This window comes from Podarcis filfolensis (assembly GCF_964270895.1).
Source record: "Podarcis filfolensis genome assembly, chromosome: 10".
NCBI classification, from domain to species: Eukaryota; Metazoa; Chordata; class Lepidosauria; order Squamata; family Lacertidae; genus Podarcis; species Podarcis filfolensis.
Genome location: NC_139612.1, coordinates 56385707 through 56408924, shown reverse-complemented (window position 1 = coordinate 56408924; position 23218 = coordinate 56385707). Strand labels below are relative to the sequence as shown.

Sequence of the window (23218 nt, the reverse complement as noted above, 5' to 3'; positions counted from 1 at the left end):
GGCTGCTCCCAGCTGCTCCCCTCTGGCCCTCGCTAGTCCGCTGGAGTCTGCCAGTGGCATTTGTCAAAGGGAGGCTGATAAAATATGCCATGTGCATCTCTCTGAAGAACACATAGCAGGCATATCTGGAAGCATGTTGCTGGTCCTCACAAAGATGGCCATTCAACTCTCACGTATTCTCATGAAACAAAGCAAAAACAACACTCTCCACCACTGAGTTAAGAGTATCAGTTAGCAGATGGCGGGGAAAGATCTCTGCCAAGAATTTTAGTGAGCCACTGCTGCTTTGGGCTGGGTGGGCAATCTAGTCTGTTTCGCTTCCCATGTGCAAGGCTCCAATTTAAAAATCTGGAAAGTACGAGTTGGGAAGACCTCTGTAGAGCTAGCACCGCAGTGGAGTATAATTCTCCATTTGATGTTTGAATACCTGCTGAACCCATCACACCTATGCTATAGCAGGGAGGCAAGAGCGAAGCTACACCGTCATGAGAGATGCGAAGCGAGACCCATCAGACAGAGTGGCAGGCATGCAGTGCTAATTGAAATTTATCAAAGGGAGGCTTTTGCAACCACTCGCTGCTCCAGGACTAAGCGAGGACAGGGAATGCTGCTAGCAAAGGCATCAGCACTCTGTGGTGCTTAAAAATTAAATGTTGATGCATGAATATTAATGCTCTCAGGGAAGGTTTTGTTTCTGAAGTTTATTGACCCCTTCCCCAATAACAGTTCGTCCTTTCCTTTTACCTTGGAACGTGTTAAGATGTTCATTTCTCAGTGTATTTCAGTTTATCTACAGAGTCTCTCTCTCCCTTACTCAAAAGTATGTGTGTATGTGTACCATATATCATAGCATCATAGAGTTAGAAGAGACCCCGAGGGTCATCTAGTCCAACCAAATCCAATTTGAAACCATATGGAACCCTGCTTAGCTTTTTGCAAATGTGCTAGCAGTTTTATTGCTGCACTACTAGGTATATATGTGTACACAGAGAGAGAGACAAAAAGAGAGAGTGTGTGTTTTATTGATGAGATATAGCTATATTTCCAATAAAGCAATATCATAAAACAGAAATACAACATAAAAACAAGTTCAATGGCATTATGAAAACAGATGAAGCAGGAATTCAGTAGTAACAGGGTCCAGTCTTATGGGTCACACAGAGCCTGGGCAAAAAGGTATGTCTTTACAAGACATCTGAAGCAACTGATTTGTGCTGCTCAGCGTACAGCGAAGGGAAGAGCATTCCACAGTGCAGGAGCAATGGTGGGGAAATGAATATTTTGAGGGTCACCACCCTGTGATACTCTGAAGGCTGCAGTGCCATGGGCAAAATTCCCCAAATGATCTGAGCTATCTTAACAGATCTATGCAGGGGCAAGTCATCTTTTGGGTTTTCACAAGACTCTGAACTACTCATACCTTTAACCAACCAAACCCCTCTATCTTTAATCTCCCCCCACCTCCAAATCACCCATTTGACTTTGGGAAGAGAGCAGGGGAGGCTACTGCAGAGTCAAAGAAGACATGGCAGGCAGCACTTGGAATAGGTGAGATGGTGAAATGGGATAGGAGGACAGGGAGGCCAGCTTGCGTGTCTTGATTTTTTACCTGTGAAGTGTTAGAGAAAACGTCTTCTTCCTCTCTTCCATCTAAGTACTTGGCTGTAATCATTCCTGTGCATTTGTGGGAGGGGAGAATGCAGTGCTATATTTGGAGGACAGAGTTGCCATGGGTGGGTGGGTGAAAACCTGACCTCCAACCTTGGTGGGGACTGCACAGGGGGTTCCCTGAACTGGAGCAATGTCTCTTTCAAAGGCAACCCCAGAGCGCACAGGGAAGGAGCAATGTTGTTTGACCCACCCACCCCTCTCAACCCAACAGAAAGTGTGGCAAGCAGTACAATGCGCTTGAGAGACAGAGGTGGCGCCCCATTTCCTGGGAAATGGGCAAAGAACCCGCCGCCTCGTCTACGTTGTTGACAGCTGCATTGCTTCTGTTTTGCAGGAGAAACTGAAGTACTTCCCAGTTTGTGTCACTGCAAAAGTCCATCAGGAAGACGATGCAGAAGAAGGTCTCGGAAGCCTCCCTGGGAATATTAGTTCTCTGAGTTCTCTGCTGCTCTTCAATACCACAGAGAACCTGTAAGTGTTGCCTGCTAATGGATGCTTTTTGCTAGTCCCAAGTGGACTGAAATACCTGCTGTGAAGGACGGTGACACCCTTCTGCAGCCCCAACCCAATACAGTAGCTCACTACCAACAGATGAACCTCCCCTCCTTTTTTCTTTTCTTGCCACGACTCACTTATGGCAAGGGATGAAGGATTCTCATGGCCTTACAGTGGTCTTCTTGGGAGTCAGGAGACTGCCAGCCAAATTCAAAGTCTGCCTGGTCCCTTTGGCCTGTCACCCCTTCTGATCTCCCACACACGTTAAACCAGTAGCGTACCTTTTTTAGTTGAAATAGTCCAAGCAACATGAGGGACAGCCAACACCTGAGTGTGCCCAGTAACCAGTACAGCCCAGAAATCCAATTAAGCAGTTTATTTAAGAGGTGCATTTTTAAAAAGTGGAGAGAAGGGGGAGAAACAGAGAGTGTGCACAATCCAAAGGGTAATAAAACACCGAACTAGACTAATTCATTCTAAACTAGGCAAACAAACACAGCACACTGTAATCTCTGAAGCTGGCAGCCCCTGCAGCTGGTTGCAGGATTTTATTTGTAAGGGCTCTTAGCCTGGATGGGCTCCTGATTGACATGTGACTCCAGGGTAGCCCGTCAGAGAGGCTACACATAGCCAGGAAGGTGCAGACGACACCTTTCTGGAAATTAAGAGATTGGGCAGCTTCAGTGTTGATTCCTGCCCAAGTGGTCCAGCTTTCCTTGTAGATGGCCAGCTTCTCAGGAGGAGCTGTGACTTTTCTAATGGACATAGTGGAGGACTGGAGAATGTGGCTGTCTTAAAGGAAACAGGCTAGGGCAAGGCAGAACTGCATTACACCTGCTGAACTTGTTTTATTTCTGAAGCAGCCACACCTGAGAATCCCTCTTAGCCCTGTTTCTCCCTGTGAAACCCACCCATCTGAAGCCTGGTTTCCTCCCCAGCCTCTTCCTATTATGAGGTTTCTCCTCCCTACTTCCCACCCACCATCTACTTGTTCCTTCCGCCCCCCCTTTTTTCTTTTTTTGTCTTCTCATAAATAATTGTGCTTATAACATTCTGAAGCACCAGCTGCGTGTGCACTTGAAAGAGGTGTGTTCTTGGGGCAGTGGATTTGCCCTGGACAACAGTATAAAAAGTAAGAAATGAAGGGGGAGGGGGAGGGGGGAGGTTTGAGCAGAAGAAATGTCAACAGGTTGATAGATGTGTCCCTGCTCTTTCAAGTTCCCCTTTATGGTACCCTCAGATCTCAGTTCCTGCTCTATGCCTGTGGAAGAATACTTGCCCTTGCCTTGGGCCCTAGCTGGTGCAATTTTATGCAGTTTTGTGGCCCAGTGAATTAAATGTGAGGATTTTAGATGTTTGTCTCTGCTGCAGCTTCCTTGGGCAAGGTAGAATCTTTTAACCTTGGTTTTTCATCAGCAAAATGGGAACAGTGATGATCTGGCTAGGGAGCATGAACAAAATTTAAGGAAGTGAAGATACAGATGTTTCAAATCTTCCTCCGACTTGTGAGTTGCTGTTGTCTGACTCTTCAAGGTTACTGTTTTTGAAATTCTTTTTTAATTTTTTCAAATAAGTTTTGTTAGTTATCCCACAATAAATCAGAGGTAGAACTGCTGTCTGTTGTGTTGTTTTGAGGGAGATCTGTGCAGGTTCAGGCTTGTGGCAGCATTTCTTGGCTCTCTGTGGAGTCTGCAAGAAGGTGAAATCCTGATAATTGGAGCAGGAACTCATTTTCATTTTAGTCTGGTCCCACATTCCTGGCTGTGTGAGTCTGCTATGCTCTGGTTGAGATGGACTAATATGATTTCCCCCCCTTCCTTCTTTGTGGCCAGTTACAAGAAGTATGTTTTCCTTGATCCTCTGGCTGGAGCGGTAACCAAGACCCATGTGGCTCTGGCGACAGAGACAGAAGAGAAGCTCTTTGATGCCCCGCTCTCCATCACCAAGAGAGGACAGCTGGATCAGCAGGTGAGACATTCTGGGGTGTGAGGTTAAGGAGGCAGGGAAGGTTTAGGTTTCTTAAATGTGTGCGTTGCTTCCCACTCTGAATGTCCCAAAGCAATTTATAACCACCGTAGAATAATATTGCAGTGATTAAATCACACAAACGTTATTAAAAACAGATTTAATAGTACTGTTGTTATCATTGATGCTGTCCAGGAATGCAAAAAATGCATTTGCCTGATGCTGAAATGAACTGTTTGGTGCCAGGCAGAGTTTTCTGGGGAAAGCAAGCCATAAGTTGCAGGCTGCTGGAGAGACATCCCATTCTGCCATGACTCTCCACACCTCCCTCAGATGTGGCATGAAGAGAAGGACCTCAGAGGACTTATCTCGGGGTCTGGGGAGGTTCACAGAGGGGAAGGTGGTCTTTTTTGGTGCAGGTGAAGAGATTCCCAATGGCCTGTTTTCCCAGGGCTAGGCTCCAGGTGTTGGTGATGAGGGTGTCCTCTGAAAGAGATCCGTTGTCTCCCCACACCTTTCTGAGAGGCCTGTTGTTAGCTCTTAACTACCTCACATTTGATTTCAGAGAAAGAAGGGTCACCGTGAGCTTGCCAAGAAACCGGCGAGGGCCAGTAGCACGTACATTAAAAAAAGAAATGCCAGTTTATCATACTATGACATATTTTTCCAGGGTCTGAGAAGAGGGAGACTCTGGTTGCCGTTTCTCCCCATGTTCCTCCTGGTTGTCCTGCTTGGTGTGTGTGTATCTTGCTGTTAACCACAACTAATAGTCTCACTTTTTGTGTATATTCCAGGTGGCTGAAAATTACTTCTACGTGCCCGATCTAGGGCAGGTGCCCGAGATAGATGTGCCTTCCTATCTGCCTGACCTGCCTGGCATTGCTGCTGACCTCATGTACAGTGCTGACCTTGGGCCTGGCATTGCACCTTCTGCTCCTGGCCCTGTTGTACTGGATCTCCCCACCTTCAGCACCGAGACTGCAGAGCCCTTCCGGCAAGGTATTCCTCCTCCTTTCTTTGCCATTAACCAGCCAAGATGGCTATACTCTGCCTCCACAGTCACGGGCAGCAATGCTTCTGAATACCGGCTGCTGGAAACTGCAAGAGGGGAAAATTCTCTAGTGCTGGGGTCCTGCTTGCAGGTTTCCCACAAGCATCTAGCTGGTCACTGTGAGAATGGCCATTGGTTGATCCAGTAGGCTCTTCTTGCCTTAAGTAGAATCCTATGCAAGTTCTGCTAACTTTCTACATTATTCGTTGTCTGTTGCTGAAGGGTAGGTGGAAGGAAAGGGAGAGCATACCGATGTTAGCTCTTTTACACACAAGCGGCGTATCCAAAAGGACTGTCTCCGTATGCTTTCTTACTATGTCATCTGAACGCAGGGGAATGAATAGGGCTGCCAGGTTTGCAGACTGCCAACTCATTTTAAGTAGGAAGCGATGACCCTTGATCTCTGCTCCTGATGTTAATTATTAGACCCAGAACACCCTTGATTTAGTTTAATGGTTCTGGTGAACATTGGGGAATAGTGATTTGGGGCTGACTTGTATGGTGGTCCTGTTTATTAGGAGGTTTGGGGTTGTGACAGTGTCTGATTTGGTTGCCGAGGGGCCAGACCATTTCCTTCTGTGAGTTATTACTATTGCATTCCGCCCCGCCCCTCCATGTGTGTGATAATTGTGTTTTTTCTTGAAACATGGGGGGTACAACTAATTGCTGTCCTAGAGGCCTGCAGAATTGAAAACTCTGGAGCATCCAGGACAGGGTTGGGAAACTTGTGGTGCTCCTGATGTTGGCAACTCCCTTCTATTGGCTCCAGCTAGCATGGCCAATGGTCAGGAGCAATGGGAGCTGTAGTTCAGTAAGAGCTAAAGGGCCACAGCTTCAGCACCCTCCGTCTAGGGGGCAGGACTAGTGATGCGGAAAGAGGGCTCGCGTTTGCACTCCCCTTTCATTTTGTTAATCTTTATTCCGATGTCCCTCTTTCAGATCTTCAGGAGGGTGCACCCCCACCACCGCCTCCTCCCCCACCTCCACCCCCACCACCAGCAAGTGCTCCACCTCCCCCACCCCCTCCTCAGGCCCCACCTCTGTCCAAGTCTCAAGGGAGCAAAGAAAGCAGTGCAGCATCGTCAGGTAAGGCTGGCACTCTTCTGGGTTATTTGGAAGATTTAATTGTAATGCAATTGTATAGCCCTTTCACATGTTCATGAATATGCACAGTCTAATTGTATTTCTTACAACAGGGGTGGCTAACCTGCAGCCCTGCAGGTAGAAGGGTGGGGAATATTGCTAGACCTCGACTCCCATCATCTCTGACCATTGAGCCATGCTGGCTGGGGTTGATGGGAGTTGAAGCCTAGCAACATCTGGTGGGCCACAGGTTCCACACCCCTGCTCATTACTGTCCCCCATATGACAGACTTGGGGTGCAGAAGGAATGGGGAGGAGCTGAGGCTGACAGTGGCCTACCTAAGTCCACTTAGCAAGTACAGGGCTGGGGTGAGAGTTGGACCGAGGACTTCCTGGTTTGCAGCTCAATCTCTCTAGCCATTACGCCAGCATTTGTTAAATTTGTAGTTAGCCTGACCTCTCCTTTAAAGATTTTCTCGAGCTTGGAAAAGGACACCAGCAGGCCCTTAGTCCCTCCCCTGGGATTGGAACCTAGAGAGCAGGGGGACCTTGAGGGAGGGAGTGGAGTGGTTTAACATGATGCTCAGGAAGCCACGACACAAGAACGCCAAAGTTCCCAGGGCAAAAACAGCAGAGCTCTTTAGCAAGGCATCTTGCCGCATCCTTTTGGACCGGTCCCAAAGCCAATTCAGGCATGCAGTCACTGCTGGGGACCACAGTGCGGGTATTTTGAAGAGCCCATTTCTCTCCCTCTCTGCAGCTGCTGTTCAGGGGGCACCAAAGGAGGTTGTGAACCCGTCGAGCGGCAGGGCCACTCTGCTAGAGTCCATCCGCCAGGCTGGCGGCATTGGGAAGGCCAACCTCCGCAGCGTCAAAGAGCGGAAGCTGGAAAAGAAGAAGCAGAAGGAGCAAGAACAAGGTGCTGGCTGCTCTCCCTGTTCTGTTTCTCCCCCAGTCAGAACCAATGGGTTGTGTCAAATGCGATCAAACATGGCGGAGCCTAAGATGCCTCCTCCAGCAGACTGGACCCTGTATTTACTGACCACATTTAACCTCCAACTGCAAGACTACATTACTGCATTTCCTTAGGAATGACTTGGCTGCTGGTTAGAAAGGTTATTATGGGAAGCGTTCTCATACTGAGAACCAAGGAGGCAGGTTAGAGGAAGTGGCCTCTTAAAAACGTGGCTTAGCCTTTTTCTAAGCCCTCTTCACTCTCTGCTTGGGCTACATCACAGCCTTGCATTTCCTTAGGCCTGGTTCAAATAAGCTGTGTGGCGCTAATAGGGCCCATTTGGTCTGGTAGGGCAGGTGGCAGGGAGACAAGCACAAGGGGTTTTTGAGTCAACTAATGCTAGGTTTTGTCCCAATCTGCCCAGCCGCGAGAGCTAGAACCTTTTTGCTTTTTAAAAGGAAAGCTCTGGACCTGGTTTCTGTGCTCCTCTGGCACTGCAACACACTCATAGCCCTGCCCATGTATTGTATACCAATATTGCTACCGACTTTCAGAGCGGTGCAGGTAGAGCAATCCCACCAGGTTTCCCATTGACTTTTTAAACATGAAGTCTGTCAAGTACTACCTATCTATCTATTTGCCAGCAGACTTCCGCTACTTTCTGCATTCCGTTATCGTCTGTCTGATTTTGTGGTTTTGTTTCCCCCCAGTGAGAGCCACAGGGCAGGGTGGAGACCTCATGTCAGATCTCTTCAACAAACTGGTCCTCCGGCGCAAAGGTATGTTAAGATGCATCAAACTGTTCCCTCTCCAGGTTTCTAGCAAGGCAAAAAGTTAGGGAGCCTCCTGATGGCAGAAAGTATGGCTTTCTTCTTGCAGTTGATCAAGGGGTTCAGAGCCAAGTGACACATTATGCAGATTTAGATTCCCCCCAGCACTTTTTTCAAACCTTCAAAAACAGTTCTGTGTGTGAGAGAGAGAGATTCCACATTGGGGGGGAAAGTCAGGTGCACTCCATGTCCCAGGTCACTGTGGGAAATGCTGGACTAGATGGGACTTTTGCACCCTCCTGTCCAGCAGGAGGGTCTCATGCTGACTAGTAGAATTACCTGCTGCTCTGCAAGTTCTGTCAACCGGGTGGCTTGCTGTATTTTTTGCCCCTGTCAAAATGAATTTGGATTCTCCAAGTGTTCCAAACTAATCAGTCACTCAGATAATGTCAAGAGGTTTCTTGAGTGCTGGATATAAACACTCAGATATCCCAGCTAAGCTGCTCTTCTTGCCCTCTGCTGCTTGTTAACTCTTCCTCCTTCCCCAGGGTTTTAAGGCCCTTTTGGGTGGGGGAAAGGGGCAGGGAGGGCATGGCAGCAGGGGTGGCAAGGGGCAAGCCCAGCTTGAGTGGAGCAGTGCTCAATGGATGGCTCCCTTTCGCTTAAATTGGGGCTGACCTGTTCAAACCAGATGCACCCAGCCCTACTATGAATATTCACACCGTCTCTAGGTTTCATCTGCACTAGAAAGGTATTAATGTCACTCCCAAAAGATTGGCAGGTTTGCCAAATCAAGCACAGCTAGAAGACTTCTGTAGTGGGTGCACTGCAACGGCAGGACTCTTCTCTCGCCTCTCCACCACGATTCAGTTTGCTCCCAGATCTGTTGTATCTGGAGCAAAATCTATAGCCCCCTACCAAGTGAAACAGGCTCCAACTGTGTTTCTTAATGTGAAACTCACTGCAACAGTCTGAAAATCCATGTGCAGCCCAACAGCACGGAAGATGCAACACCAGATTGCTTTTTGCTGACTTGGCTGTGATGGCTGTACATAAGAAGAGCCTGCTGGATCAGGCCAATGGCCCATGTAGTCCAGCATCCTGCTCTCAGTGGCCAACCAGATGCCTCTAGGACAGCAGCAAACAGAACACAAGCACAAGAGCTCTCTGCCCTTCCCATGGTATGCGGACAAATTACTGCCCCCACATTGACAGCCCTCCTCCTCCTCCTCCATGAATTTGTCCAAAATCCTCTTTTAAAGCTTTTACCTGTCCTAAGTTATTCCAACATTCAGCCTTGTTGGATGTACACAAGTTCTAGCGTTAGATAGCGAGAGAGAGAGAGAAAATCTTCTGTATCCACTTTCTCCATGCCCTGCATAATACTTTTCTCTAAAGTCCCAAATGCTGAACTGCTGCAGGCATACTGGAGTCCTTGAGTTCCTGAGAAGGAAACATGAGCAGTGGCAAGACAAAATACTTGCTAGGGAATTAGGTCCAGGCCTGACCATGGTGTTCTCTGAGGACTATGAGGCATTCTCTTCCCATTAAGCCCGTAATGAGGAATTTCTCTCTCCCATCACCCCTGACAACTGGCTATGCTGGCTGGGACAGGGGGCAGCTATAGTGCAAAAGCAGCTTGTAGGGCCAAAGGTTCTCTGTCCCTGCCTTAAGCCTTCCTTTCCTGGGACTGGCACAGGATTCGACAGGCGGCTTCCCAGTTCACCCTGCTTCTGTTTGCTGAGCTAGTTTGCTTCCCTTGCCCTCTAGCTCACCGGCTGCCACTGGCTTCATGCAGCATGTGCTTTCCTTCCCCCCCCCCCCAACGCAGGCATCTCCGGCAAAGGGCCTGCAGCTGGAGGAGACAGCAACACCCCCAACGTGCCAGCGGGCGCCTTCGGCCGCATCTCAGATACGATCCCCCCTCTGCCACCACCCCAGCAGCCAGCTGGCGAAGAGGATGAAGATGACTGGGAGTCCTAGATCTGCTCTTGGGACTTTGTTGTGAGTTCACTTCCATACTGTTAACCTGGGACGACTGCCGGGCTGAAGAAAGCACTTCAGCAAGGGGCAGCCTCTGTTCAGGGACGCACTGGTCTCATCCAGAGATCGGATGCTTGTCTTTCCCCTTTCCCCGTTCTGGCTTGTTTCTAACTCTTGCCAAGTATGCTTATTGATGGACAGCTGCTGCTTCCACCCAGCTGTGTGAACCTTCTCAAGTTGCCCTCTCTGCAGGACCTGCTGCTCATGCTCAGAAGACCAAAGTCAGGTTAGTTTCTCTACTTCTGAGAAGAGCTGCCCCTGCAATGGGATGGGATGGGATGCATGAAAGAGCATCATCAAGGCCGTTATGGTCAGCAAAAAAAAATTACCTCCTTGGTCTGAGGCCTGCAGGGGAGAGAGACATGGGCTTTGAAGGGTGCATAAGGACTGGGAGAGGCTTTTTATTTTCTGTCTCAGCCCACTTTTCTATGTAGTCGGCTGTGCAAGGAAGCAGCACCCTGACCTGTCAATGCAATGGAGTACTGATTTTTTAAAAGTCAGATGCAAGTTAACTGCTGATTTGTTTTCTGCTATGTATCTTCAGTGCAGAATGTAAAAGACAGAATTAAAAATCTGATACCCAGGAAGACAGGGGTGATGCCACTTTTTTTTGCAACCGGCGCCACTAAGCTTTTTGGGGACAGATACACATACGCCTTGCCCCATTTGAATGGCCACAGGAGCTTAATTACACTACTGTAGTATAAAAAACCTCACTCTCCAGTTTTCTTTCTCTGCCCCCAAACAATAGGAGATCATCATATACCGGAGGTAAATCTACCTCTCCCCTTTCTCCTTACCCTCTATTATCTGTGGACGAAAGATTACATTTGCTTATGGTCACATTAGGTTAAGGCAATGGAAGCTCTTTCTAGTTGCTCTGGGGAGCACTTAACGGCTGGATGCATCTTTAACAGGGACGTATAATTGGCCGAGAGTTCTTAGCTATCAAATGGCTTTGTATATTATGATCTCCCATTTATATAATACTTGAGGAACTGTAAAAGGTGGGTCCCACTTTTAATGCATGGAGGGCTGTAAGGAGCAAGTGGTTTAACGAAGCCTTCCGTTCTTTAGTTCTTGCATGCATGCAAGATCTGTGCCTTCTTTCCTGAGGCTTTAAAAGGGATCACACTCTCTTCCTTCTCTCCCCCTAAACACAGCTTGTCTTCTTCCCTGGATGGACCAGTAACTACTTCACCAGTCCTGTGGCTGTTGCTCTGACAACAGGAACTTTTTTGCTTAAAGTTCAGATAAGCAAGCTGAAAGCTTAGCACTCCCTTTGCTGAAAGGATTTATTCAGTTTAAACTTCTCATCAGCCAGGCTTACAGCTTCAAAAGCTGAAGTGACCCCAGTCAGTGTCCTCCTGACACACGTTCGCTCTCCTTCACTTTGTAGTTGGTCACATTCGAGCAGAGGGGAAGGGGAAAGAAGCTTTGGCTTCTCACGCTTTAAAGCATATTTAAAACAGACCTCTACAATTCTCCAAAACCTCTGCTTGGGTTTTCTCTCCCTCCCGTCTGAGCCAGTTCTAAAAAACCAAAAGCACGATTTTTCCATTGACTTGTCTGAGATCCAGGCATAGCTGTCAACTTTTCCCTTTCCTTGCGAGGAATCCTATTCGGAATAAGGGAATTTCCCTTTTAAAAAAGGGAAACACTGACAGCTATGGATCCAGGACAAAGTGCGTCAGTTCCACTAATGAAAATCCCTGTAATGTCTGGGAAAATCCTGACATATGGCAGCCCTTATCTATAGAGATGACAAGAGAGAGAGGGGCCCAGAACCACCACTGGTGCAAATATGCAGGGGGGGGCGACTAATGAACAAGGGATACAGCTGCTCACTTACCCTCAGGAACAGAGCAACTCTTGTCTAGCACAAATAGAAGAGCACCCCTCTCCTCCCACAGGGCTTCTGTAACCTGAACTCATAGTGCAACACAAAACTCCTTAAGCATGAGGTTTGAAAGAATGCTTTAGCTATTGAGAAATTCAAAAACAATATTGATATAAACAAACATTGAAGGCACTTCACACAGAGGGGATGAGGCAGCTGCAAGCATTTCCGTTATCTGAAGGGTAGAGACTCACAACTTGATCTCTTCTCCACATGAAACTGCAGAACAGAAAATGGAAATTACATCAGGCGTGGAACCACCAGAAGCAGCAAGGAGCACAATCCCAACAGCCGAGCCATGAGCAGGCGTTAAGCACCTGCTGGAACTGGGGAGGGGGGAGGCAGAACTAACTAGTTCCAAGTTTTGCCCCCACCATTTCTCCTGCTGAGTTCTACAATGCCAACATTGAGGCGACACAGGAGGAAGCTGCTAGGCAGGGCCACCCCCATGGAATGGATGTAGAGAGGTGACAGCCTAGGGGGAATGGGAAAACTCAAGGGGGGGGGGGAATGACTTTTCCCCAAGCCTTTCCCTCCCCCCCCCCAAAAAAAAAATTGAAGGGAAAAAAGGATTACGAAATACCTTCTTTCCAAACAATACACAAATGTTTAAGGCCAGGTGTTAATATATTTAGCCTCCTAAAATTATTTCTGAATCTCTTAACAGGAAGACTTATTTGTAAAACTATATACGGTATCATTACAAAACACATACACCGAGGACAAGCAAGCACCAAGTTGTATACTCTCAAATGTAAGCGCAAGATGTATTTCTGCCTCTTGGAGGGCACTGCCATTGTCACAAGGGAGAAGGATTCAGTGCCTTCTTTGTTTGTGGCCCTCTCATTGGCACAGCCGGTGCATGTATCTGCCCTCTTAACTAGACCTCAAATAACTTGGAGTGGGAGAAAGAACTGAGCAACATTAATATTGTTGCCATCCAATTCATGCTGCTACAAAGACCTTCTTTGGAGGTCTTTAAGCAGAGGCTTGACAACCATATGTCAGGAGTGCTCTGATGGTGTTTCCTGCTTGGCAGGGGGTTGGACTCGATGGCCCTTGTGGTCTCTTCCAACTCTATGATTCTATGATTCTAAATATGTTGGGCCAAAAACTCAAAAGACAAAAACGTAAGCGATGGTAACACCACTTCTGCATTTGACTGCACAACAAGGCCAAGGAATGCAGCCTGGAATTCTGCCAAGCACATCCCTCCAGCAACATGGTGGCAAGAGCTTTGCTCAATACAGCCGCCAACTCTTCTTGCTTTCTTACACACTTCTTCCATTTTCTGCAGCATGTCGGGAGGGGGAACCTGGCCTATGCTTGGAAATACACCAAATCAAGAAATAAAACGAGATGGAAAAAACCAGAGGAAAAAGTATTTCCCCCCTTTCAATAGACATAAAATTTATGGAAATTTCGAAGCTAACAAGATTTAAGAAAGAAGGCAGGCATGTGATGATATTGGTGAGCTGGTGTTCCACACATCCTCATAAACCAACCTCCATTGCAGGCCATGGTATCTTACAAATGCCAAGAGTCTCATTGTGTGTGTGTGTGTGTGTGTGTGTGTGTGTGTGTGTGTGTGTTGTGGGAATAAGCAGAGCCTGGCATTGTGACTCACCTTTCTTAGTGCTGCAAAGGCTGGCCCAAAGACAGGTTTGGTCTGAGTCCTGCTCTTGATCCACTGAGGTAGTTTGTTGAAAATAGCTGGGCGGGCATACCTGTGATCTAAGAGCACAATGCTGGCAAAGTCCTTTTGATGGCGAATTGCTCTCCCTGTTAAGAGAAGCCACACACACACAAATCACTCAGCTGTCAACTTATTACAGCAGGAGCAGCCAATGTGATGCACTAAGGCAACCTTACACATGTTCACAGAATTACTGCCCCCCCCCAAACGTATGAGATAACCGCTGCATGAGAAAGAAAACTAGTTCCTCTTCTAGCTTACAAAAGCGTCCTTGCCCAGTTACTGCTATGGGGAGATTCTCTCTTACCATGAACAGCTAGGCATGTGGCCATTTACAAGGCTGGGTTAACGTGACGGACGGCAGCTTGAGGACTGCGCAAAATTATTGACAAGTTGGTACTTTTGTTCCTGTTGCTTTCACTGCTTGAGGTTCAGGCTACATGCATCAGAAATAGCTGCTTCTAAATTCTGCCAGCCCACAGGAAGCCACCATCACTGCTCTTTTGGAGAACATCAAAACCCACTTGCGAATTCTGCACTTACCTATTGACTGGTTGACTGCTTTCATGCACAAGTTCTCAATCAGAGTTCTGCCTGGTGCCTGGCCTGCAGTTTTTGGCTGGAGGAGGGAAACCAAGATGACAGAGATAGGTAACAATGAGCAAAGTATCCCCAGAGTCAAGAGCCTTCCTGACTACCCACCTTGAATGCTGCAGCAGTTTCAGAGGGCAGCACCAGAGCAGGTATGAAAGCAGCAAGGACTTGAACTACATTTTGACCTGCCAGTCAAGTCAGGTTGCATATCCAGTACTAGCTAGAGCTGGGCTTGAAGAAAGGGTAAAAGGAGGAGTCAGTTTTCAAAGCTCCACAGTAGGGAGCTATCTTAAATAATGGGGAAACACCTGTCTAGGTGTTTAGCTTTAGAATAAGGTAACGACATATGAATTTCAAAGCCTGAGATTCCATCTTGATTTGGGCCCTGCATAAGAAGCAAAAATAAGAGGTGTCCCAGGAACTGAGCATGGAAATGTGCTGCTTGAGGTACAAACACATATCCTGCCTGATTTACCAAAGAACCACCCCTCCCAAAGAACCCTTACATCACGAAAGCAACAGCGCTATCTCATTCCCAAGCCAATAAACAGCCAGTGCTCTCCACGCACAGAGACATTAAGGGCAATTAATACAACATGCATGGCTCATGCACGACGAGCGAATCGTGTCACAGTATCAAGGAGCCATGAATCAGCCACCTAAGAGGAACTGTGCACAGTTTCCCCCTCACCTCAGATGTAATAAAGTTTTCAGCTGAGGCTGTCTTATGAGCTCCCTGTGAAGAAGCCCTAAGCGCTGTTCTGCCTGATGCTATGAGCCTCTGTTACCAGCCACTAATTTGATACTGCAGTAGTTAAATTCCATTACAAGGACCAAGCTGTTAACCTCATGTAAGAAGGGGGAATAATTACAAGCCTCTCTCACTTAAGATGAATGGGTGTGTGTGTGTGTGTGTGTGTGTGTGTGTGTGTGTGTGTGTGTGTGTTTAAGCACTTCGGGTTTCAAAGGAGCAACATTAACTTTCTAATTTGGGTGGCCAGTGGGGGGAGGGAGGTGGGGGGGGAAGTAGCTCTTTCCCAAGAACAGCAAAAAGGTACATGGCTATGAAAAGAATCTCCATAATGCAAGCGTGTCTCTACACTGCTTTGCCACGTTGCAAAGCGGATCCAGCAAGAGTGGAAAGGGGTGGACAGTTACCATAGTCTTGTCAAGGTACGCCATTTTCTCTTGAAGTTCTGGAGACTTAATGTTGGGGTAAGGCATGCCCACCATGATCACACACCTAGGGATGGGGGGGGGGGAAGGCAAGAGAGAAAGACAAGACACCCACCCACCAACCACAGGTATTTTGTTAGCTTTTGTAATAATACTGCAATGCCCCTTTTAGCAGGAAAACGTCAAAGAGGCCATGTTTCATCCTAACATTGCATTAATAGGATTGTGGAGCAAGTACATTAAATGCAAGACAGTTTTCCTCCTCCTGGAATCATGCAAATAAACTGAAACAGAATTCGGGCAACCATTTTGTGCCCCGGGGGTGTGTGTGTGTGTGTAGCAGAAGGAAGTTTAATCTAGTGCAAGTTTGCTACATGTTCAAACCTGTGCCTCTAAGAGGAGCACTTCTGGCTCAATTCAATTTCTGAGACCTATTTTAGTCCTCTTTGGGGTAGAGCGAGCCTTAAGAGGAAATGGCCGCATCTTGCTAAAGGCAAATCATCGCTTAAGGAAGTCCTTCCAACATCCAGAGGCTGCAAGTCTCCAGTCTATGCATTTAATAATTTTATTATTTATATGCCACCCATCTGACTAGGCTGCCCCGGCCATTCTGGGCGGCTTCCAGCAAAAAAAAAAAAACAAACCCACAGTAAAACATTTCCTTTGCCCCTCTACCTCACTGCCAAAATCAAAAACTTGAACTAGAAGAAAGTATTTATTTCAGCTGCAGAACTGCACTGGGGAGAAAGGGTTAAGGGGGGGGATTTCCACATCTCCTGATCACAAGCCAGTCATTTACCTTCCCAGGTCATCGGAAAAATTGATTCCTTCGCTCATTTTCCCACCAACGACAGAGAACAGCAGCGCTCCTGTCATGGGGCCTCCTGATTGGCTGCAACGCTGCATAAAAGAAAGCCCCGCCCCCAGGGGGTGGGTGGTTAAAGGCTGGAAAATGAGCCCACCTCTGGGCCAAAGAAGCAGAGTTCGGCTTAGCTGATACAAGAGTATTGCCTTTCCCCACTAAGTACCTTAGCAGCCTGCCAGCCCCTTGGCTCTCACCTTGATGCACTTGGCATATTCAGCCAACACCTGCTCCACCTGGTTCGCTCGCTTTGGTTCCTGAAATATCTGTTTAAAAAACGCAGAAAACGTCAGCTGATGGAGAGAGATGCTGAACTCCCACAAAGCACATCGTCATTATCAGTTTAGATGCATGTTGTCTTTCTGCACACAAAAATCATGCTGAAAGTTGCTTAATACAAGGAGATCAGCAATACATCACAGGATCAGCCACTGCAAGAACAATTTCATAACAGCAAACAAACTTAACAGAATACAAAAAAACAAAAAAACAGAATTTCAATTCAGTAAGTGTAGCAACATTACACCTCCAGGCAGTAGCAAAAACAACAACTCAACCTTGGTCCAAAATATTCCAGCAGCTGATTCTAAATTCACTACAGATTAGACAAGAATCAGGTGAATCTGACCAAATATGGAGGTTTCAGCTTCCCCACTTAGAATTAAATGCTCCCTTGGCATTAGCAGTTCAGGCAGCATCATAGCAGGAAACATGGAGGAAGACGACAAGAGACTTGGCACCGGAATAACCCTCTTCAGACCTGTGTAGCATCTGCACCATCACAACAAGAGGATCTTTGCTTTGCTTTTATTTTTTTTAATTAAAAACACAGATTTTGTCAGTAGAAAACTAAGGTTCAAATCCTCAACTGACTGTGATGCTCCTCAGTTGGGTCCTGGGCAACCTGGTTATGAGGTTGAATGGTTGCTCCTTGGAGGAAGAGGACACAAACTGAGAATCGTGCACCCACAACTGAATGGGTTTTTATTATGCAATGCCATATGTCCCGTTTGCTCATGATTTGTTGTGCTCACAATGAACTCTCAGGATTTAGCTCTCCAGGTTACAGAAGCTTAATTTTCGATTTGCAAAATAAATTTCAAATGGCCCTCATCTCTGGGCTCTTGTCTGCCTCCGCTGCAAACGAGCCAAGCTTGCTTTGAGAAAGCATGGAGCAGTGCTTAATCTAATTTAGACCCAAGTACACCAATCAGTCGCCCAGCAAGTATTGCTTATTCATTATTGGGGGGGAGGGTGGGGGGAGGGGAATTGGACGTATAAACAAACATCCTCTCTGCTTCACTGTGCAGGCAGCAGGAACAACTCAAGGAGAGGGAACAAAAAACAGAGCAGAGGACTGTAATCAGCCAATAATGGTTTGATTCCGGAACGAATGGCTTCCGCTTAAAAGCACCAGCAGCACCCGACCGAGCAATTACCTTCTTTTTAGAGGCCAGCTGCGTAAGCACCCCAGTCATCTCCCAATGCGTATAAACCTGCTTCTCGTACTCGTAAGAGGGGAAGAAGCACACCATGCCCCCAGGGACGACGTTGCACAGGTTGCAAAGGATCCGTCCCACCTCAGTCATCTAAAGAGAGAAAAGAAGCCACCACAATCTTTAGGGCACCGGATTCAAAAGCCACTGCCTGTTGAATAAACATTCACAAACTTCTTATTGATAACATCTAGATAGATAAATTAAGGATCTGCATAGTTTTGTAACATACAGAAAATAACATATGTTGATAAACCAGAGAGAGGAGCTGAGGGAAGTCTGGGGGGAGGGGGGGCTATATTTTGGGGAGGGAGGGAAAAATAGGGGGGATTTTTAAGGATGATATGTTTTTTGATAAACTGTTATGTTGAAATTACTAATAAAAATATTTTAAAAAACAAAAGCCACTTCCTGTATTAGGCCCAATATTAGGCCTAGAGGAAGGGGCTAGCCCGCAAGCCCCACCTCATTTGTCCTAGCAGCGGTGGCTTATTATTTTGTACGAAGCGCATTGCCAGTTCTGAAAAGGCTATCAAAATGGAGTAAGTTTTGCTACATCCAAACAGCTGCTGTGATAAAAGAATGCTGGGCTCGATGAGTGCCTGGTCTGATCCAGCAAGGCCTGTTGCATCTCCCCCCCCCCCCCCAGCAAGCTCAAAACATGAAGCGACATATCTTGAACAGTCAAAGGAGTGGGACGGATACTGACCATCTGAGGTAGGCCTCGCTTCTCATAGGTGAATTCCAGCTGCTGGTTGGATGGGCCGCTGCAGAGGATGATGGGTAAAATGTTGTCTGGGGGAATCACGTGACCTGACAACATATAAGCAGGCAGAAGGAATGAGAGGCAGTGAAGCTGAACAGCCATCCCTCTTCATAGCCGCTTGGAAGCAAAGCCGTATCCGAGCCCACCTCTGGACCCACAGGTCACCAGCAGATTTTAGTGGTCAAGCAAATTGTGTGGTAAAGGTAAAGGGACCCCTGACTATTAGGTCCAGTCATGGCCGACTCTGGGGTTGCGGTGCTCATCTCGCTTTACTGGCCGAGGGAGCCAGCGTACAGCTTCCGGGTCATGTGGCCAACATGACTAAGCCGCTTCTGGCGAATCAAAGCAGCGCATGGAAACGCTGTTTACCTTCCCGCTGGAGCGGTACCTATTTATCTACTTGCACTTTAACGTGCTTTCGAACTGCTAGGTTGGCAGGAGCAGGGACCGAGCAACAGGAGCTCACTCCGTCGCGGGGATTCGAACCGCCGACCTTCCGATCAGCAAGTCCTAGGCTCTGTGGTTTAACCCACAGCGCCACCCGCGTCCCTAAATTGTGTGGTACAGTCACCTTAAAGAGAGCCACTAAAAACACAAGGTGTAATTTAATCGGAGCAAGGATTCCTTACTCCCTGACTGAACGCTTGAAAGTCACAACTGAAGGGGTGACACGGAAAGGAAGGTGGGATGCGAGTTTGGCACTGACACCTGTGCATAACGCAAGTAGCTGTGGATTCTCATAGCAAGCACTGATTCTGTCTGGGGACTGGCATGAGCCACACTGACTGCTGATTTTGTGACATTTCTTCTCAGCCTGGAGATCTGTAAACAGGCATATTTCCATGGTGACACCCACGCCTTCAAGATTCTCTCCTCCTAAAGAAACGGGTCCTTGAAACAATGCCCTGAATCACTCCTACTTTGGCAAGCAGGAGAGAAAGATCATTTGGCTCTTAACTATCATATGCTAATAGCAAATTCGATTTCCCAAGTGTGAATCCTTACACAGCCAAAAGGGCACCATCCACAAACAAAATGGGGGGAGGTAGGAATGCTTAGGGAAACCCCAAGGTTTGAGAAGGACAAAAAGAGAGAGAGAAAGCCTAAGTGGACACCACACACATACACACACACACACACACACCAGTCCAATGCAGACAAATTCTCAGTGGGCAAGGAATGACAACTGACTTGGGGGGCATGGGTTGGAGTCTGCTGGAAGCAGGCATGGCTGGCTGGAACCCTGAATGGGAGCAGTGTTTTGTTGCAGGTCCCACTTGTCCCAAACATGATGTCCCTGTCCTACACAGTCATGTTCATATGGCAGGAAGCCCTAGCTAATTCACTGGAACTTGCAGCCATCGTTGCATTTTCCATCTTGGGTTTTTAAAGTGGAGGGAGGAAGACAGCTGTTCTGGCCCTTTTGCTTTCAGCTTATTGCAAGTACAGCTGCATTCGCTAGTATGGATGCTGCCAGGGATTCCCCGTGTAAAGTGGTGCTGGAGGTGGAAGGCCACTGGGCTGCAGCATTTCGGCAGGCAAGGATGGAGCAGGGAACGTTTTGCTACACACAGTGCCATAGCAACAGGCAGGCAGGGTCCATCTGCCCACTGCAATTTGCAATTACATAATAGTAATTTTAAAAGCACTCCTTTCCCTTCCCTGTCTCCCAGGCTCACCGCAGGAGAACTCCTCGATCCTGTCGTTACCAACACCAGCGCAGACAAGCAGCTGCTCCCGGAAATCGGCCACCTGCAAGTCACAAGGCTTTCATAAAAATCTAGGAAGGCTCAAGCAGTAGGCAGGGCTAGATGGGCTCATGTGCTCTCCCCTTGATTTTGGCCAAGGTCACCCAAGTCCTCCTACCCAGAAACCAAATCCTGCTACCTATGCAGGAAGCTGCTGTATATACACCAGTTCATGCTACTTGTCCATAGAGCCCAGTATTGTCTACTCAGCTGGCAGCAGCTCTAAAGAGCTCTGCTAGTTGAGATCTTTTTAAGTGTAAATTGCAAGAACTGGACCTGGGTGTCCTGCATGCAAGGAATGAGCTCCCTTAGCAAACTATTGTCCAGTCAGACACACTGACCCATTGCACCACGGGAAGAAGCCATTCAAGAGACGGAACCAACCCTCTCAGCATATCGCTTCCCTGTTTCTGAGATGCCTACAGAACCTCCCAGAATCTCTTTCACCCACAAGGCAAATATTTCAATGGTGCACTGTAGTAATATTCAGCTGTGGTTGCTAGCCTGCCCTGTGACTTTAGCTGCCGTCAAGCTAGCTTTTATGATTTATAGCTGTTTTTCTGCAATTTTATTGAATCTGTATCTTGTCATCTGCCCTGGGAATCTGCTAAAATGAAAGGTGGGTTATAAATGCACCTAATAAAATAAATAAGCAAAACAAAGAGCAGGTCCATCTCTTTCCATTGCATCTCCAGAGCACACAAGTAAGAGAGCAACTTTCTAATAAATTTACATCTCTGGTGTGTGGTCTTTTCTTAATTTTTTTTCTGGGCTCCACTATGTTTTAAACTACTGTTGCTTACTCTGAATTTTTTGGAACTTTAAAAAAAGCTTTAAATTATTAATGTTGTATTATCTTGATTTTATGCTCTATAAATGCCTCGAACAGAACTTTGTTCAGAAAGGCAGCCTAAAATAAGTAACGTTCAAAAATAACATTCAGAAACCCTCAGTGAAAAGTCCTTCAGATAATGCCTGCGTGGCAAGACAAACCCAGATTTGCAAACTATCCTTTTAAGGCTGGCTATACACCAGCAGGTTGTCAACATCGCAACTGAACTGTGACACCAACCAGTTGTGTGCCACATGTGGAAGACCAAAGTGGCATTTGCACCACAAGGTTGGTGTAATTATTAGGCTGCATCCAGAAGAGTAAATGGCCACAAGATCATTTGCAAAGCTTGTGCCTTCCCACATTTCAGGAATACAGCGCATACCCTGACCATTTCTCTTATTTCTGTCCATCTGACTTGCTTTTCCAGATGGTGCAACACTATCTCCCTCAGTCCCACTGGCCATGCTAGGAAATGAAGTACAGTACTGCCACCAAGTGGCTCCTTCATCACATTGTCAGATTTTATTGTATTCCTTTCTATATTGCAAACACAGAACCATTAGAGTTGGAAGGGACCCCTGGGGTCATCTAGCCCAACCCCCTGCAATGCAGGAAACTGCAGAACCCCATCCAGTTTGAAACCATACCAAACCCAGCTTAGCTTTGCAAATGTGCTAACTGTTTTATTGCTGCACTGCTAGGAGAACATTATCAGATTTCAGTTAAAAGCCAAACATCCTAAAAAATAAAAAACTGAAGCAAGATGTATTCAAGAGAACAGCAAGGACAAAATGGGCCATCTAACAATGTTTTTTTAAAAAAACAAATGCATCTTTTCCCTTAAGGTTTGCTGAAGTAACGAAGCCTTTTACAGTTGACACCTAAAGCTCACAGCAGATGGTGCCAGCTTGATGTCATGAGGCAGAGAGTTCCACAGTCCCCATGACGCCACACTCAATGCACAACTTCTCGTCATGGACAGCTGACATGCCTCAGTGGCCGAATACGAAGACTGTGCAGTGGTCAAGGGAATAAGGTGGCCTTTTTAAGTACACAGGAAGGTGCCTTATACAGAGTCAAGCAATTGGTCCATCTAGCTTAGTACTGTCTACACTGACCGGCAGCAGCTCTCCAGGGTTTCAGGTAGAGGTCTTCTACCAGCCCTACTTAGAGATGCTGGGGACTGAACCTGGAGCCTTCCACACGCAGAGATGCTCTACCACTGAGCTGCAGTCCTTCACAGTACGCAGAACGCAGGTTGCTTTGGGCTTTATAAACCAATGCTAAGGCCTTGGAGACAGAGCACTGGAAGCCAGTGCAGCTCCATAATCATGAACTAATGAAGTTGCACTGTTTTTATCCTAGTTGCAGAATTTGGGGCAGGAAGTATTGTAACCTTGCCCAACGGGGGGCTCGAACCCACGATGTCTCATGCTCTACCAACTGAGCTATGCGTTGTTAAAGCCCATCCTCCTCCCTCTTCCCCAGTTATGAAGGGGCTTGTACTGGCCTTGTATGGTACAGCTTTGAGCTATGGGGCTGTAAAGAAATCCATACCAACAATTTTCATACCTAGTTATACGACCATATGAAGCTGACTTAGACCAGATGAGACCACTGGCTTCATCTACCTCGGCATTGTGCCCACTGATTGACGGCAGCTCTACAGGGTTTCAGACCGTGAACATTCCCAGCCCTATGTGGAGATGCCAGGGATTGAATTTGGGATCTCATGTGTGTGTGTGCACGTGTGCACACGCACACACCTTAAGCAGGAAAGCAGAAGTAACAAAAACATTCCTCCCTGACTTTTGAAACATGCAAGACAGCACAGCCCCCTTCCAACTGGGATTGCTGGTTAGCTATACACCCAAGGTTTACTCCTTTCCCCACCCCCAATATTCTGCAGCTCCACTTATACGCTGCCAGCAGCTGGGGCTCAGATGCAAAAAGCCTGGCAGAGACTGGTCCTGCCACCATGGTGTTACTGAAATCCTGATTTTTCTGAAACGACCCCTCCTGGCAAGATCACTGCTTGAAGGTCAAACACAAGAGGCTAAGGATCCAGGAGTTATCAAAAGAAGCACAGGCTTGAATTTCAAATAAATAAAT

General features: G+C 47.2%; 2 protein-coding genes across 11 annotated transcripts in view; one reads left to right on the top strand and one right to left on the bottom strand.

Moving 5' to 3' along the window:
• Window positions 1-20329, top strand: part of WASHC1 (WASH complex subunit 1) — a 65001-nt gene extending 44672 nt beyond the window's left edge. For 3 of the 5 annotated variants that reach the window (XM_083572376.1, XM_083572372.1, XM_083572375.1), the window contains exons 5-11: window positions 2006-2142; window positions 3999-4134; window positions 4926-5130; window positions 6122-6268; window positions 7026-7184; window positions 7931-7999; window positions 9822-10620. In XM_083572376.1, the coding sequence (XP_083428502.1) occupies window positions 2006-2142; window positions 3999-4134; window positions 4926-5130; window positions 6122-6268; window positions 7026-7184; window positions 7931-7999; window positions 9822-9973 (1005 nt within the window). In that variant the 3' untranslated portion in view covers window positions 9974-10620. Of the gene's footprint in view, window positions 1-2005; window positions 2143-3998; window positions 4135-4925; window positions 5131-6121; window positions 6269-7025; window positions 7185-7930; window positions 8000-9821; window positions 10621-12600; window positions 12851-20196 lie in introns of those variants that run through there. The other 2 variants (XM_083572374.1, XM_083572373.1) reach the window with 2 other exon arrangements.
• DDX11 (DEAD/H-box helicase 11) overlaps window positions 11999-23218 on the bottom strand; it is a 33652-nt gene continuing 22432 nt past the window's right edge. For all 6 annotated transcript variants that reach the window (XM_083572310.1, XM_083572312.1, XM_083572314.1 and 3 more), the window contains 9 exons: window positions 20203-20275; window positions 18467-18570; window positions 17701-17850; window positions 16459-16527; window positions 16199-16299; window positions 15382-15466; window positions 14173-14248; window positions 13561-13715; window positions 11999-12152 (listed from right to left, as the gene is read on the bottom strand). In XM_083572310.1, coding sequence (XP_083428436.1) covers window positions 12105-12152; window positions 13561-13715; window positions 14173-14248; window positions 15382-15466; window positions 16199-16299; window positions 16459-16527; window positions 17701-17850; window positions 18467-18570; window positions 20203-20275 — 861 coding nt within the window. In that variant the 3' untranslated portion in view covers window positions 11999-12104. The remainder of the gene's footprint in view (window positions 12153-13560; window positions 13716-14172; window positions 14249-15381; window positions 15467-16198; window positions 16300-16458; window positions 16528-17700; window positions 17851-18466; window positions 18571-20202; window positions 20276-23218) is intronic.